The sequence below is a fragment of the Rhinatrema bivittatum genome, chromosome 14 (genome assembly GCF_901001135.1).
Source record: "Rhinatrema bivittatum chromosome 14, aRhiBiv1.1, whole genome shotgun sequence".
NCBI lineage: Eukaryota > Metazoa > Chordata > Amphibia > Gymnophiona > Rhinatrematidae > Rhinatrema > Rhinatrema bivittatum.
The window spans coordinates 8,789,702-8,805,106 of NC_042628.1; the positions used below are offsets into that span (position 1 = coordinate 8,789,702).

Below are 15,405 nucleotides of genomic sequence, written 5' to 3' on the forward strand. Positions count from 1 at the left end.
GAGTAAGCGGATCGCTGACCTTTCCCTGTCAATTAGAGGGATGGAGTAGAATTTGGGAGGTGTTTTGCCATTGACTTTGTACCCATTGGTTGCAGTGATTATACATTTATTGCTCATATGTTTGCTAAGTTCTTCAGCAGATCATCTCTAACTCGGTGGATGCTAAGTTCTTCTGTGCATTCCTTGTGAAATGAAATGCAACGTTTTCACTTCTTTTTCTATAGCAAGCAAGGTTCCCTGATGTTCAGACGGAGTACATGGAGGATTTAATTCTCTTCCAAAACTGCTTTGACTTAAACATGTAAGTTCAGCACAGTTAATCTGCAACTGTGTGTTAAGCTGAAAATGTACATCTCAGATCTGTGTTCACTGGTGCTATTGTTGTCTTCTCCCACATCTCTCTTCTCCATAATGATCCATTGTAGGGAAATGCAGGTCTTTCTTTAGTCTCTAGCTTACCGAAGCATGAACAAACTACAATTTCGGTGGTGGTTTCAAAAGCAGAAGGAATTTGTCATGCCAAGTGTGCTTGTAATAAAAAGTCTTGCCTGAATGAACACAGGTGATTTCTCCACTTCTGAAGCATTGTGTTGTATGCAAAGGGTGTTTACTCTCAGGATCTGTGAAAAACGACTGCATGTTCAGTGTGCCTGTCCCGCTTTATCAGTTGCTTAAGTCACAGCAATAGTTATTACTCATTTGATTGACAGCGTCTTTCTCTGAAATCAAAGGTGATTTGGTTGATAAAGTTCAAATAAATGCAGATTGAAGAAATAGTATTCGGGATCCATGCGGATGCAGTAGCATGTTTAGCATGTCAGTCTCTTGGGACTCTCAGTTCCCTGCTTACCACTAATGGTCATGCAATAATAGCAAGGCTGTTGCTTGACTGATGTCTGAAACCATTCTTTTGGAAGGCTGTACAATTCTGGGTTTCTGCATTTTTGTGTACATTGAGGAGATGGGTTTCTTTGGACGTGGACTGTTCTATTTTCTATTCTTGGAAGTTCAGGTGGTCAGTTGTTTGCATTAATGACTTTGTCAGTACAAAACACCCAGTTAATCCCAGATGTTGACATTTTAGGAGACCTGAACTCTTCCCTTGTTCTTGTGTATTTGTTTTCTTCTACCAGACACCTTAAGTGCATCTGATTTCTTTTTTTTTTTCCTTTCTTCCTGCGGCAGACAAGCCATATCGGACTTGGTGCCTCTTAGTGTTGTCATTCATACGTTCAAAGCAATAGCCCATAACCGTGTCTGCCTGTGAAAGGTTTGCTGAAATGCTGCTTTCCTAGCATGTAGCAGATGGACTCAGGACCAATGGGTGTAGTGTACTCCTGATAGCAGTTGGAGGCGGATCAGATTTCAATCTGACGTCTGTCCTAGTACATATACCCCTGCAAGAAGTGCAGCTCTTCAGTATTTTCCGTCTCCATAGCAGTTAGGGACTCTATGCACGCTACCATCAGAGTGAAACGATTACACTTCCAGCATCACCTTATCTTAGACAATGGAAGGTCAGGGTGACCAGAGCCAAGCCTCAAGCCACTGACACCGCTTTCTGTAACAGAAGCCTTCATCTGAAAGTCATTCATGTAACCAACCCCATATCTTGGATCCTTTTTATATCTTTTTGCCCATCTGTTTCCTGTAGCTCCTTTCAGTCTTCCAGCTCAGTTGGAATCATCCTCTATTGAGCTATACCCAGGGTTTCCCCTCTATTTTATAACCCTCCACCTAGCCCAGCCTTTGCAGTGACTGTCCTTGGGGTTAGAGGCCACAGATCATGCCTCCTTTCCAGAACTCTGTGTGCTCTCTGAATCGGGCCAGTAGCTATTGCTGTTGAGCAATGACTAAGAGTCCCTTCTTGGTAATGGAAGATCTGACCTGAAAATAAAATCCCAGGTCCTCCATTGGCAATGTACATCAATGCCATGGAACCAGTGGATCGATCTAATTCTTAGATTCTTTAATGAGAACTCAAGTAAACCTGATATTTATATGTAAGTAATAATGTTATGGAATGGCCTTCTTGATATCGTGAAGTATCCTAGCTTCCTCAGGGATGAAACAGATAAAATGTTAATTTTGTATGGGCACTCTTGTAGATTGCCGAAAGCAATAGAATCAGTGTGCAGATGTGTAATAAGATATGCCATACTAGGACAGACCAAGGGTCCATTAAGCCCAGCATCCTGTGTCCAACAGTAGCCAATCCATGTCACAAGTACCTGTTAAATTCCCAAGCTACTATTCCTTAATGATTGATAGCAGTTTATGGATTTTTTCCTCTAGGAACTTAACCAAACCTTTTTTAAATGCAGTTATATTAACTGCTGTAATCATATCCTTATTCAATAAACATACACATGGTTAATGCGACACCAACATTTCTCTATGCTTCAAAGGCAAGAGGAAATGTGGAAAAAAGGATTTGCATTCACCAAAAAGCAGGGGAGTAGCTTGCTTATTAGGGCGGTTACTACCCAGAATCAATTAAGCCTGATACTTCACTTGAAATACATATCCAGCGCAGCTCACTGCTTCAACAGCAGGGGGGATGAAGAAAAGAGGATTTATATTCAGACAGCCAACAAGGACTGAATTGCACAGCGTGGGAGTAGCTTGCTTATTACGGCGGATACTACCCCTAAACAATTAGCTAGATACTTCACTTAGATGAAAAAAATAAGTGTGAAAGCTTGCTGGGCAGACTGAATGGGCCGTTTGGTCTTCTGCCATCATTTCTATGTTTGTTTCAATGAATTCCAGAGCTTAATTGTGTGTTCAGTGTGAAATAATTTTCTTTGATTTGTTTTAAATGAACTACTTGCTAACTGCATGGAGTGCCCCATAGCCATTCTATTATCTGAGAGAGTAAATAACTGATTGTTCAAGTCCTTTTATGATTTTGTAGGCTTCTATCATATCCCCCCTCAGTAGTCTCTTCTCCAAACTGAACAGCCCTAACTTCCTTAGCCTTTCCTCATAGGGCAGCCGTTCATGCCCCTTTTCATTTTGGTCGCCCTTCTCTGCACTTTCTTCAGTGCAACCATATCTTTTTTTGAGATGCGGTGACCAGAATTGCACACAGGGCACCAGTACCCCACAAATCCCAGCAGTAGATCTGTGGTTCATCATTCCCAGGTATAGCAATGGCTTCTACACTGTTTGTGTCACTGGCTGAATGGTACTCAGAGGGTGGTAATGCTTTGCTGTTCTCTTCATAGAATTTGCAATATGCTTTTGGAGAATCCAGATTATCCAAAGATAGAAGGCGCAATGGTTTTAAACCCCAACAGCAGCCTGCTTACCAGCCCAGATGAGACCAAGGCAAGTAAAAGTTAACCATAATACTGCCACACTTGAAGCAGAAGATTTTAATTTGCAGGGAGTTGTACATTTGCCTAAGTTAAATGTTTGGGTTTTGTGTTTTTTTTTATTAGGTTGTGACACTTTATTAGATCACTGTAAAAATAATCCATAGATAATGTAATGCATGATCTGTTCAGCCTAGGATTGGTAGCGGCAGACTGCAACTCCCCATACACCAACCAGTTTGGTGCCGGCAGGTTGGTGGTGTCCATGTACTATTCATAAAGGCCACAAGGACCTACGAGGCTGGATATTTGGACAGCAGCCTTGCTGGTTTTGGTAGCTGTTTTAGATTATTACAGCACATGGAAGTAAGATCTCGGGGGATGATTGTTGGATTAAGTATGGGATCTTAATGCTCATCTATGCAGAGAGCCAGTGACAAAGAAACCAAACACTAACTCGGATAAGAAGTGACGATATACAAATGGTCCAGTTTGGCTGGCAGCTGGGATATATCCTTAGCAGTGTGGCACCAGTAGGATGGATCAATAGGGTCGTTTTCTGTCATATACTATGTTAATATGGCCATATGGTTCCTCCTTCAGATGTTTGCCAAAATTAAAAACGGTCATGACAAATCTGACTGAAAATATTTTAATATTACTGGCATTAATCTACCCAGATATCCATTGATTGTTCTTTTGGAGCTTTTTTCCTAGTATTTAGCAGCGACTTAAAAACACAATAATGGTCATGCTGGGTCAGAGCAAGGTCAATCGACCCCAGCATTTTGCCTCACAGTGGCCAGTCCAGGTCACAAGTACCCCACAAATCCCAACAGCAGATCTATTTCTTGTTAATCATTCCCAGGGAGATAGCAGAAGTTTCTACACTAGGTGGCTGCTAATGTTTTGTGGACGCTTCCTCCAGGAACTCGTCCAGACTTTTTTTTTTTTTTAAACTCTGCTATGCCATGCTAGTTGCCTTGACCACATCCTCGGGCAACAAATTCCACAGCTTGAATGTGCATTGAGTTTTAAAACTGCTGGTTGTGAGTTTCATGGAGTTTCCCCTTGTGTTAATGTTATTTGAAAGGGTAAATCACCGTCCTTTATCCATTCCACCCTGTTCATGATTTTATAAACTTCTAACCTGTCTCCCCTAAACCATCTCTCTTCCAAGCTAGATGGCCCTAACCTGTGTAGCCTCTTGTCGCAGGGAAGCCGTTCTAGCTCCTTTTATCATTTTGGTGCTGTTCTCTGCACCTTTTCTAGTTTCACTCTGTCTTTTTTTTGAGACGGAGAGACCAGAACTTCAGCTTGGAGAAGAGACGGCTGAGGGGGGATATGATAGAGATGTTTAAAATCATGAGAGGTCTAGAACGGGTAGATGTGAATCGGTTATTTACTCTTTCGGATAATAGAAAGACTAGGGGACACTCTATGAAGTTAGCATGGGGCACATTTAAAACTAATCGGAGAAAGTTCTTTTTCACTCAACGCACAATTAAACTCTGGAATTTGTTGCCAGAGGATGTGGTTAGTGCAGTTAGTGTAGCTGTGTTTAAAAAAGGATTGGATAAGTTCTTGGAGGAGAAGTCCATTACCTGCTATTAAGTTCACTTAGAGAATAGCCACTGCCATTAGCAATGGTTACATGGAATAGACTTAGTTTTTGGGTACTTGCCAGGTTCTTATGGCCTGGATTGGCCACTGTTGGAAACAGGATGCTGGGCTTGATGGACCCTTGGTCTGACCCAGTATGGCATGTTCTTATGTTCTTATATAGAGGCAATATGATATTCTCCATTCCTAGCATCCTGTTTGCATTTTTCACTTACTTTTAATGCATTCATAGTTTCTTACTTCTGCCTGCTGGTTTTGCCATCATCACTGCTGCAAGTTAAAAGGGATAACCCCTTGCTTAGGAGGTTTGATTAAAAGTAAAATAGATTTGCTGTACAGTCTTATCTTCTTCCTTAACTGAAGGTAGAAAAGGATAGAGAGAGGCCTGGTGACTCAGCATAGGAATTCAGAAAACCATTCAAAATTATTTTTAGCCTACTTTCCAAGAGGAAAAAGGGTTCTGAGATCTCCATGTCTGAGTGTCGTGTCCCCCCCCCCCCATATCTCCCAATAATTTTTGAAGGTAATTTTCAAAAGAATTATGTGCGTAAAAGCATATATTGTAGCAATTTTCAAAAGCCCATTTATGTGCGTAAAACCTTTTGACTCTTCAGCCCTATGGAGTGAATTTTCAAAGGAGCTACACACATAAAAGCAATTTTGAGAAGCCCATTTATGTACCATAAAGTCCAGTTCTACTTGGATAAATCCTTTTGAAAATTATCTCCTTTCATGTGAATTTTCAAAGGAGTTCTGCAGGTAAATGTAACATACTATTGCAGCAATTTTCAAAAGCCATGTACCTGCATTAAGTGCCCTTAAAGTGGGTAAAACCTATTGATAATTCAATGGCATATGTCATAGCAATTTTCAAAAGCCCGCTTACAAAGATAAAGGGCATTTACGTGTGTAAAATCCAGTTTTAAGCATGCAAATATTTTTGAAAATCTTGCTGTTTGTGTTTAGGATGCTATCCACACCAAATTTTCAGAACATGCCAGGAGATCCTGATAGGGTTATTTTATTTTGGATGTGAATGCAGGGATTCCAGAAAGTAGGTTTGATTGTGTGTGGAACTTCTTGATTAACACTCTCTGGCCCTCCTTTTGGAAATCCTGTCTGTAGAAATGTTTCAAGCAGCATTGAATCTTTTTCCTTGTCTGCAGGTGCCTAAAGTGGACTTATTTGATTTTTTTAAACTCACCCCTGTGGATCAGCGGTGCTTTATCCAAGCTGCCAATCTTCTCATGGCCGACTTCAAAATGCTTAGCAGTCAAGATATCAAGTGGGCGCTGCATGAGCTCAAGGGACATTATGCAATAACAAGAAAGGTGATTACTGCTTTTCTTGGTTTTTGTTCTAATAGACAACGTTAGCCTTCTCAAAAAAGATGAATAAAGTGCAGCCTGTACATTTTTTTATTTTTATTTGAAACAGATTTGCTAGCAAAAAGTAAACAGCTGTGTTGTACTAAGGTCACACTAAAACTGGGACATCTGTAAACAATGCAGAATCTTTATTTAATTTGTTAAACTGGTTGTGTAAATTGAACAAAGTTGCTTTGAGACAAAAGGAGAAACTAAAAAGAGCCACTGCATACCAAGAGCAGGGCTAACTTTTCACCTTTCTTATCTATTAAAGATTCCTGCTGGTCTGTATATCAAATTGAATAGATGGCCTTTGGATTTAAGGGTGTGAATGTTCTAATAACGCTGCACCTAGCTCGGTCACTGCTGGTTGTGAGGCTTCTCATAGGCAGGGTGCCGCCTGCATCCCTCCCAATGGCCCTGCCGTCACACTGCCAATCTAAGGGTGGGGGTATTTTGATTGCCAGAAGACTAGCAGGAATTTTTTCATCATCTTCTGGATCACCTCTGGCAGACAGGTACGCAGATATGAGTAATTCAATGTGCTTTCAATTTTTTTTTTAAATTGAAGTGTGCAATTATTTATGTTCTCATGTTCTTAATTGGCATTCTTAGAGCTACCAAGTAACTCCAAACCATGTTGAACCAATCCTGTGTTTTCTGATCTTTCTAAGTGTTCGTATAAAGAAAACGTGAGGAAATCCAGGTGTGCTTAGAAAGGGAAGCTTAAAACTAAACCTACCTGGTGTGTCTCAGCACAGTTTCTTTTCTGTGCTCAGAATGAATGCCTCCACTTCTGTTTCAGGCCTTTTCTGATGCCATAAAGAAGTTGCAGGAGCTATCCTCTGAAGCCAGTGGGAAGCGGAAAAAGCGGAAAGAAATGAATCTGTCATCCTACATCGATTTCAAGTTTGAGCAGGGTAAAGAGACCACTTATTCCTTTTGCGTAGTAAATAAATAATGTGAAGTAGTACCTAGAAATCAAAATCTGTAAAATGTAGAATTGCTTCTTTGTACAGTGAAACGTGTTGCTAGATACCCAGGATGCGCTCTGTACATTGCATATGGACAGTGTAATACCATGTGTCGCCCTTTGTGTATTCCATGTGCAGAATATCTTAAGGTGACAAATGCCTTTCGGAGATCTGATCATATGTTTGTCCTGTGCAGTGGCGCTAAGAAGGAAAATAGTGCTTCCAAGGGCACTATTGCACGATGGCTGAAAGAGCAGATCGCTTCAGCTTCCATCTGTAAGGGCCGATTGGTGCCAGAGGGGTTGAGAGTGCATTCCACTAGGGTACAGGCAACCTCGTGGGTGGGGTGATCGCAGGAGATTTGTTGTGCTCTTCTCTTCACACTTTTACCAAACATTACTGCTTGGATGTGCAAGTGCCGGAGGAGGTGAAGTTTGGGGAAAGTGTATTGCGCGTGGGTCTTTCGAGTTCCTGCCCAGAATAGAGGGGCTTGGGTACATCCCACTTGTCTGGACTGGTCCAGAAAGGAAAATTGGTTCTTCCCTGCTAATTTTTGTTTCTGAAATACCACGGATCAGTCCAAGACTCGTCCCCATCTCTTGAAAGACTTCCTCGTTTCTGGATGTTGAACTGATACATGGGATATTCAGAGTAATGAGAAGTGTACATAGTTTGAGATGTGCATTCTGTTAGGTTAAGAGGACCTAGTTTTCAGGGGTCTCCAACCTTTAAGTCTCCGTTCGCCCAAGGTTTATTGGGGTTTAAGTTGTACATCTTGGCTTGGGTACAGGTCAATACAGGGACTACAGGTGTCACTCTTGGTTATGTAGCAGTGCCTCAAAGTTTTGTTCTCTGCCTCCATCTGCTGGTAGGGATGCAGAAACCCACTTCTCTGGACTGATCCATAGTACTTCAGGAATAGAAATTAGCAGATAACCAATATTCCTTTACTGGCTATTGGTGAGGCTTGACCTAGAATATTGTGATGTTGTGTATTCTCTAGAGAAAAATACAGAAAATGCATTATCAGTATGTTTTACATTCTGGGAAATGTAAACAGAGGCAGAGGTGCAGTGTGCTGCTGTACGGAGGAGAGGTGTCCTCTGCCTGAAGATTTGTTCAATCACTCTGTGGGAAGAGATGACAGACCCAGGTTCTAGGCCAGCGGTGGCCAACTTCAGTCCTCAAGAGCTGCAAATAGATCAGGTTTTCATGTTAGCCACTGCAAATGTGCATGCTCTGCCTCCATTATATGCAAATACCCACAATGAATATGCATGAGGTATGTCTTGAAAACTAGCACTGCTTGTGGCTCTTGATGTCTAGCGTTGGCCACCCCTGCTCTGGGCTTTCCTCAGTGGAACTTTGAAAATCCTACTTAGCAGATAGGACATGTCCCTTCTTGTATATTTTAAGTGTTGACAGCCGTACAGTGGTGCTGTATTCTTGGAGAAGAATCTGACATTTTATTTATTTATTTATTTAAGGCTTTTCTATACCGGCATTCATGATACAATCATATCATGCCGGTTTACAGATAACAGGGGAGTGAAAACTTTGTTCATTTAACCAGTGCAGAAGAAGCAAAATTTTCAGCCACCTTTTGGCTGCCACTTAAATAAAGCCTGTTAAAATATCTTTGAAATAGCAACTCCAAGCTGGAGCTCTTATCCAGTAATAGTTACACCAGTTTCAGGAGATAGAACTGAATATCTGGCTTTCTTAAGCTACTCGTATCTGCTGCACTGCAGAGATGGACCCTTGCTTCTCTCCTTTCATCTACCCAATGTTGGTTCATCCTCTTCAATGAGAGAATTACAACTAATGCTTATGCAGTTAACGTTTCCCTTAACTGCTGGTGGTGGTAAATTTTGCATCCTGCAGGAAACGTGAAACTTGACAAGCGGATGTTTTTCTTGGAGAACAAGCGGCGACATTGGAAAAACTATGACCGAGCTAACTTGTATCCTCCGGTGCGGGATGAGCTGGTGTTCTACGAGCAGAAGATGAAGGAGATGACTGAGGTAAGAACAAATTGTCGTCTTGATGTTTAGGATGACCTTTAACGAAAACCTTACAAGTGACGGTTATAATATATTGAAGTCAATAACTGCTTGAATGCAGTAGATCTAGCCGTTCTACTGACTGTGTGGCGTTAGTAAAAGGGAAGGTATCATGGCTGTTAGTAAGCTACTATTTTCGTTTAGACTAATTCAGCTGTAAGACTGTTGATATTCAGGCGCCTAAGTCTATCTGGAATTTAGGAGTTATACTAGAGTCTGAGCTGTCCATGAAACCTCATGTAAAATCAGTAGTAAAGTCGTCATTTTATAAGCTCTGGATACTGTGTAGATTCAAAGCATTGACACCCTAAGATTTTCGATCAATTATACAGGCGTTGATACTCTCTGGCATGGACTATGCAATTCGCTCCTGATGGGTCTTCTGGTAATGCCCTAAAGGCAATGCAAGTAGTCCAGAATTTTAACTGGAACCTTTTCTCATGAATATATCACCCCAGTCTTACAAGCCTTGCATTGGCTACCTGTTGAATTGAGGGTTAAATACAAGGTCTTTATGATTGTGTTTGCATTGTTAAATAATATCACACTGTGGGCCAATGCATTATTACGTTTTTACATCCCTTCTTGATCTTTATGGTCTTCGAGCTCTGTTTGTTAGAAATCCCATCTTAACGGGTAGTGCATTTAGATGAGGCACCTGACCAAGCCTTTTCAGCAGCAGGTCCTAAGTTATGTTTATATGCTCCCTGCTCAAATTAGGTTAGCGTGCATTACAACATTCAGGAAAGCAGTAAAAGCCAAGTACAATAGTTGTCCTGATTTCAGGTAGTGTTATTTTTCCTTTAGAGTAAGTGTAGTGGTTAGTTGTTTTGAGCTTGTTTTATTGTGATTTTATTGTTTAATGTTCCATTTATGTTTGTTTTTATTGTTTTGTGTTAATGGTTTTATGCTGCCATATTTATTTTATATTGTGGTAATGATTTTTATTATCTGAGGTCCAGTTCATTCACTGTCTGAATAGCAAATTTAGCCAGATAAACTTATCTGACTACTTTGGGAATATATTAAATAGTGCAGCTCTTTCGCCTGCCCAGACTTAGCCAGTTAACTCGATTTCTCCCATTTATGCCCCCAGAACACTCCCAACTTGGCTGGCTACACTCTGTCTGGCTAAGTGCAATTCCCTGTACGTACCAGGATCAGTCCAGATTGCTGGGTTGTGTCTCCCTTCCAGCAGATGGAGTCAGAGAAAAAAACTGAAAGGCACCTCCTCTTACACTGGTGTTCCACCTGCGATCCTTCAGTATTTTCTCTGACTCTAGCAGATGAGGGTGACAGAACCTGCGGTCCTGATCCTGTTTAAAAAAAAAAAAAAAAAAAAAAAAAGGGGGGGGGGTTTGTTTAAATTTACCAGAAAGCCTGTTCTTTCTGAAGGATTCCTTGGCTACATCAAGCCAATTTAAAAAAAAAAAAAAGTTAATCACTTCTGTTCTTTGCTGAAGTTGGATATGCCTCCCAAGTCACCTTGGTAGAGGAGCCCTGCCGACTGGTAAGTGGGGAGATTCACCGGTGGGCCAGTCCCTCTCCTCCTTTCACCCTGAGATGTACGCATTCCTCGGGTGTGCCCTGCAGTGTTAGTGGTCCCAGGGATGCCGGTTTTCCCCTGGTTGACAGCGTTTCAAAAAACAAAAAACTCTTTAGAGGTTTAAATTCTTGTCGTGCAGGTTCCAGGGGCTCCGGAGGGGCATTTTTGGCACCAGCTTGCTGACCTTACCTTCTGCCATGCCGCGGGGTGCCTCGTGCTCCGCTTGCGGAGAGCCGGTCCGGACAATACGACAGCGGTGGCTTACATCAATTGTCAAGGGGGTACCAAGAGTCGTCTCGTAGCAGCAGAGGCTGACGTCTGGTTTGGGCGGAGCACCATTTAGTCTGTCTGGCGGCTTCTCACATAGCCGGAGTCGACAACATTCAGGCGGATTTTCTCAGTCGTCAGCGTCTGGATCCCGGAGAGTGGGAGTTGTCCGAGGAAGCCATGGGCCTCCTGGCTCATCGGTGGGGCGTGCCTCGCCTGGACTTGATGGCGACCCAGAGAAACGCAAAGCCGGCTCGGTTTTTCAGTCACTGAAGGGAGCACGGGTCGGAAGGGGTCAGTGCCCTCGCCTTCTGTGGCCTCGCAACATCCTGCTTTGTGTTTCCTCCCTGGCTCTTGGTGGGCAAGGTTCTAAGGCGCATAGAGATGCACATGAGGCCAGTTATCCTCGTAGCGCCAGAATGGCCATGGCACCCGTGGTTTGCGGATCGGGTCAATCTGGTGGTCTATGGCCCGCTTAGACTCCATCTATCGAATCTTCTTCGACAAGGTCCGGTATTTTTCGATCGAGTGGATCGCTTTTGTCTAGCGGCCTGGCTTATGAGAGGAGACAGTTGAGGAAGAGAGGCAACCCTGATACTTATTTCAACCCTCCTGCAAGCACGCAAGAAATCCACTTCTCTTGCTTATGTTTGGGTCTGGAAGGATTTTGACACCTGGTGTGGCGGGGTGAATGTATCCCCACGACGTGCTTCCATTGTACATATTCTAGCATTCTTGCAGAAGGGACTGAAGAAAGGGTTAGCGTGCAGTTCTCTTCAGGTGCAGGTGGCGGCCCTTGGATGTTTGCGAGGAAAGATTGACTGCATCTCTCTCGCAACTCATCCAGATGTGTCACGCTTTTTGAAGGGTGCGAAGCATCTGCATCCTCCGGTTAAACAGGTCTGTCCTTCGTGGAGTTTGAACCTGGTTCTCTGAGACTTGTGCGGTCTTCCCTTCGAGTCTATCAAGCGGGCTAACTTGAAAGACCTGACTCTCAAGGCAATTTTCTTGGTGACTATCACGCCGGCTAGACGCATATCGGAGCTTTAAGCGTTGTCCTGTCTAAGCCCTTTCTCTGGATTTCAGACTCTGGAATTTCCCTTCAAACAGTACCCTCCTTTCTGCCGAAGGTAGTCTCGGGGTTTCATTTGAATCAGACAGTGGAGTTACCTGTGTTTACTCATTTGGATCATGATTCGCCTCAGGCTCGCAAATTACATAGGTTGGATGTGAAGCGGATTCTACTTCCCTATCTGGAGGTTACCAATGCCTTTCGAATGTCTGATCACCTGTTTGTCTTATGGTGTGGCCCTAAGAAGGGACAGAAAGCTTCTAAGGCTACCATTGTCAGGTGGCTGAAGGATGCCATATCCTCTATTTACATCGGGCTTGGATGATTAGTACCGGATGGTCTAAGGGTGCATTCAATCAGGTCTTGGGCGGAAAGTCAATTTGTCTCGCCACAGAAGATTTGCAGGGCAGATACCTGGAAATCTTTACATACCTTTGCGAGGCATTACCATTTGGACATCCAGAACCCGGATGTCGACTGCTTCGGCAGCAGTGTTCGCCGAGCGGGACTCTCCAGGTCCCACCCTGTTTAGGGTAGCTTGGGTACATCCCAGCGGTCTGAACTGATCCTGGTACGTACAGCGAAAGGAAAATTGGTTCTTACCTGCTAATTTTCGTTCCTTTAGTACCGAGGATCAGTCCAGACGCCCGCCCTTGCAGTCTGGAGAGTCCACTTGGTATCGTTTTCCTTTTGCAGAATATTCTCAACGAGGTAGCGTTCAGGTTGCTTATAGACATGCTCCTTCCATGTACATAAGTTCCACATTATGCAGTTTCCTTTTTTTCTTAAGTGGTTTGATATAGCCACTGGTTCTTATGTTAAAAGGTTATGATATTTTTCATTCTGCTATGGTATGGGTTATACTGAAGGGTCGCAGATGGCACACCAGTGTAAGGGGGGGGCGGGGTGCCTTTCAGTTTATTCTCTGACTCCATCTGCTGGAGGGGAGACACAACCCAGCAGTCTGGACTGATCCTTTGGTACTACAGGAACAAAAATTAGCAGGTAAGAACCAATTTTCCTATATTCCTTTAGTTGGATAACTTCTGAATAGTCTGACTAAAATGCTTCTGAGCATGGACCTTCATGTAATGAATTATATATTTTATTGTTATCCACTTGAGCAGAATAGAAAATTAAAAAATAAAATAAAAGGATGTAACAGAGTGTATTACATTTTGGGGAATAGGTTGTAAGAGAGTGAACAGGGTGCCACATACCAATTTCTATTTATTGATTTATATTAGCAAACCTGGGGGGTTTATGGAATGAACCTCAAACTTTAAAATAAGAACATTTTAAAGGACTGTAATTTAACTATTTCAGGGTGGAAATTGTGATTGCATTTCGTGTTCTGATCAAATTACCACCCACAATGACTTAACTCAGCGAGTGTAAGCACAAGAATTTCTGGATCATAATTTGCATTGCAAGCCAGTAAAGCATTTCCGTGAAAGGGTTGCTGAGCCAGTCTGAGATGCGATCATGGTAACTGGGTTTTACTTCTGCTCTTTTCCCAGCACGCTGACTTCCTCCTTGCTCTGCAGATGAATGAAGAGCAGTATCAGAAGGTAAGTCTGACCTCACCTGCCTGCCTAAGAGGAGATTTTATCAGCAGCTCATTTAATGCTGAACCATCATGTCCCTACCCTGAGTGTTTTGATAGCAAACCTACTGTAGCCTGAAATCAGCTCTGTGGGCGTTCCTAATTTACTAAGCTTTTTTTGAGGGCCGTGTCTGACCAGCAGATTTAACCACAGGCCCTTCACCTTTGGAAACCTAGATACGTATCTAGCTGGGATCAAAGTGAAACAGGTTTCTTTTGTTATGACCATCAGCTGCCTTCAAAAAAAGCTGCGACTTCACTGATTTTTCTTCATATTAAAAGAAAACAAAATGAAAAACCCTATTTAAAAAAATGTTTAAAACAGTTTTTTCTTGAATGCAGCAGTCTAATACCAAGGCCGCGCTAGGATACTGAACTGACAGGGTTACTTTAAAAACATTACCTCAACATAGCTAATCTGAAAGAAAATTACTCCAAGGGGGGCCGATGCTATAATTGTGCGGGCGCCATGACCCTAGCGCCTCCTTGATAACGGGAGCCCGCGAGCATTGTCGGTCCGCCAGTTAAGAAAACGGACGCCAAATTTAGCAGCATCTGTTTCTCCTATATGATGCACAGCCAGGGGTTCAGGAAACGGACGCCTCTCACCTGAGCGTCCGTTTCCTGCACCCGACTGCTGGCGCTTTTTTTTTTTTTTTAATTATTTTTTCAAAGATTTCTTCCTCTGTACAGAAAAGCAGTTTTTTCTGCCTTTCTGTACTACTTTTAGGAGTGCTCAGCAATTAACGCCTGCTCCGGGCAGGCGTTAATTTTCTTTTTTTCTTCTTTTTCTTTATATTTTATTATAGATGTACAAAACAATATTTTCAACATTATGTAAAGGTCACAGTTTGGCATAAAACACTAACAGTAGTGCAGAAAAAACTGCTTTTCTGTACAGAGGAAGAAATCTTTCAAAAATTAATTAAAAAAAAAAAAAAAAAAAAAGCGCCAGCAGTCGGGTGCAGGAAACGGACGCTCAGGTGAGAGGCGTCAGTTTCCTGAACCCCTGGCTGTGCATCATATAGGAGAAACAGACGCCGCTAAATTTGGGGTCTCTTTTAACAGGCGGACCGCCAATGCTCGCGGGCTCCCGTTATCAAGGAGGCGCAGGGTGGCTCGCTTTTGGGAACAAGTGTCGTTGCTAATAACGGAAATCCAAGGGGAGGGGACTCCTCTAGAACCGGGGTTTTCCCTTTTATAGACGCGGCCTTCCTGGCACAGCAAATCATCATTGCGGCTAGAACAGAGGTAGCTCGGATGTGGAAAGACGACAAGCAAGTACCTGATTTACATGAAGTGAGTCAAAGATTGCATTACTTGAGCTGTCTCACTGCTCTGAGACGAATTTAGCAACCATATGTTGAGTGGCAAAATAAAACCAAAACAAAATAATAATAAAACCAGATAATAAATAAAAATGTAGCATGCGAGTTGGCGAGAGGGACAGAAGGGCAAGGGCTGAGTATGAAAACATTCAATATACTTCATACTATATTGTGGCGGTTAAAACTATGTATATTGAAGATATTGTTCAAGTTATGAAGTACATACTATGACACTGTAC

The 15,405-nt window shown here is 42.6% G+C and overlaps 1 protein-coding gene across 4 annotated transcripts in view; it reads left to right on the forward strand.

Moving 5' to 3' along the window:
• RNF216 (ring finger protein 216) overlaps nt 1-15,405 on the forward strand; it is a 118,225-nt gene that overhangs the window by 30,306 nt on the left and 72,514 nt on the right. For all 4 annotated transcript variants that reach the window (XM_029577586.1, XM_029577585.1, XM_029577588.1 and 1 more), the window contains 6 exons: nt 225-301; nt 3,231-3,333; nt 6,110-6,274; nt 7,116-7,230; nt 9,169-9,308; nt 13,753-13,803. In XM_029577586.1, the coding sequence (XP_029433446.1) occupies nt 225-301; nt 3,231-3,333; nt 6,110-6,274; nt 7,116-7,230; nt 9,169-9,308; nt 13,753-13,803 (651 nt within the window). The remainder of the gene's footprint in view (nt 1-224; nt 302-3,230; nt 3,334-6,109; nt 6,275-7,115; nt 7,231-9,168; nt 9,309-13,752; nt 13,804-15,405) is intronic.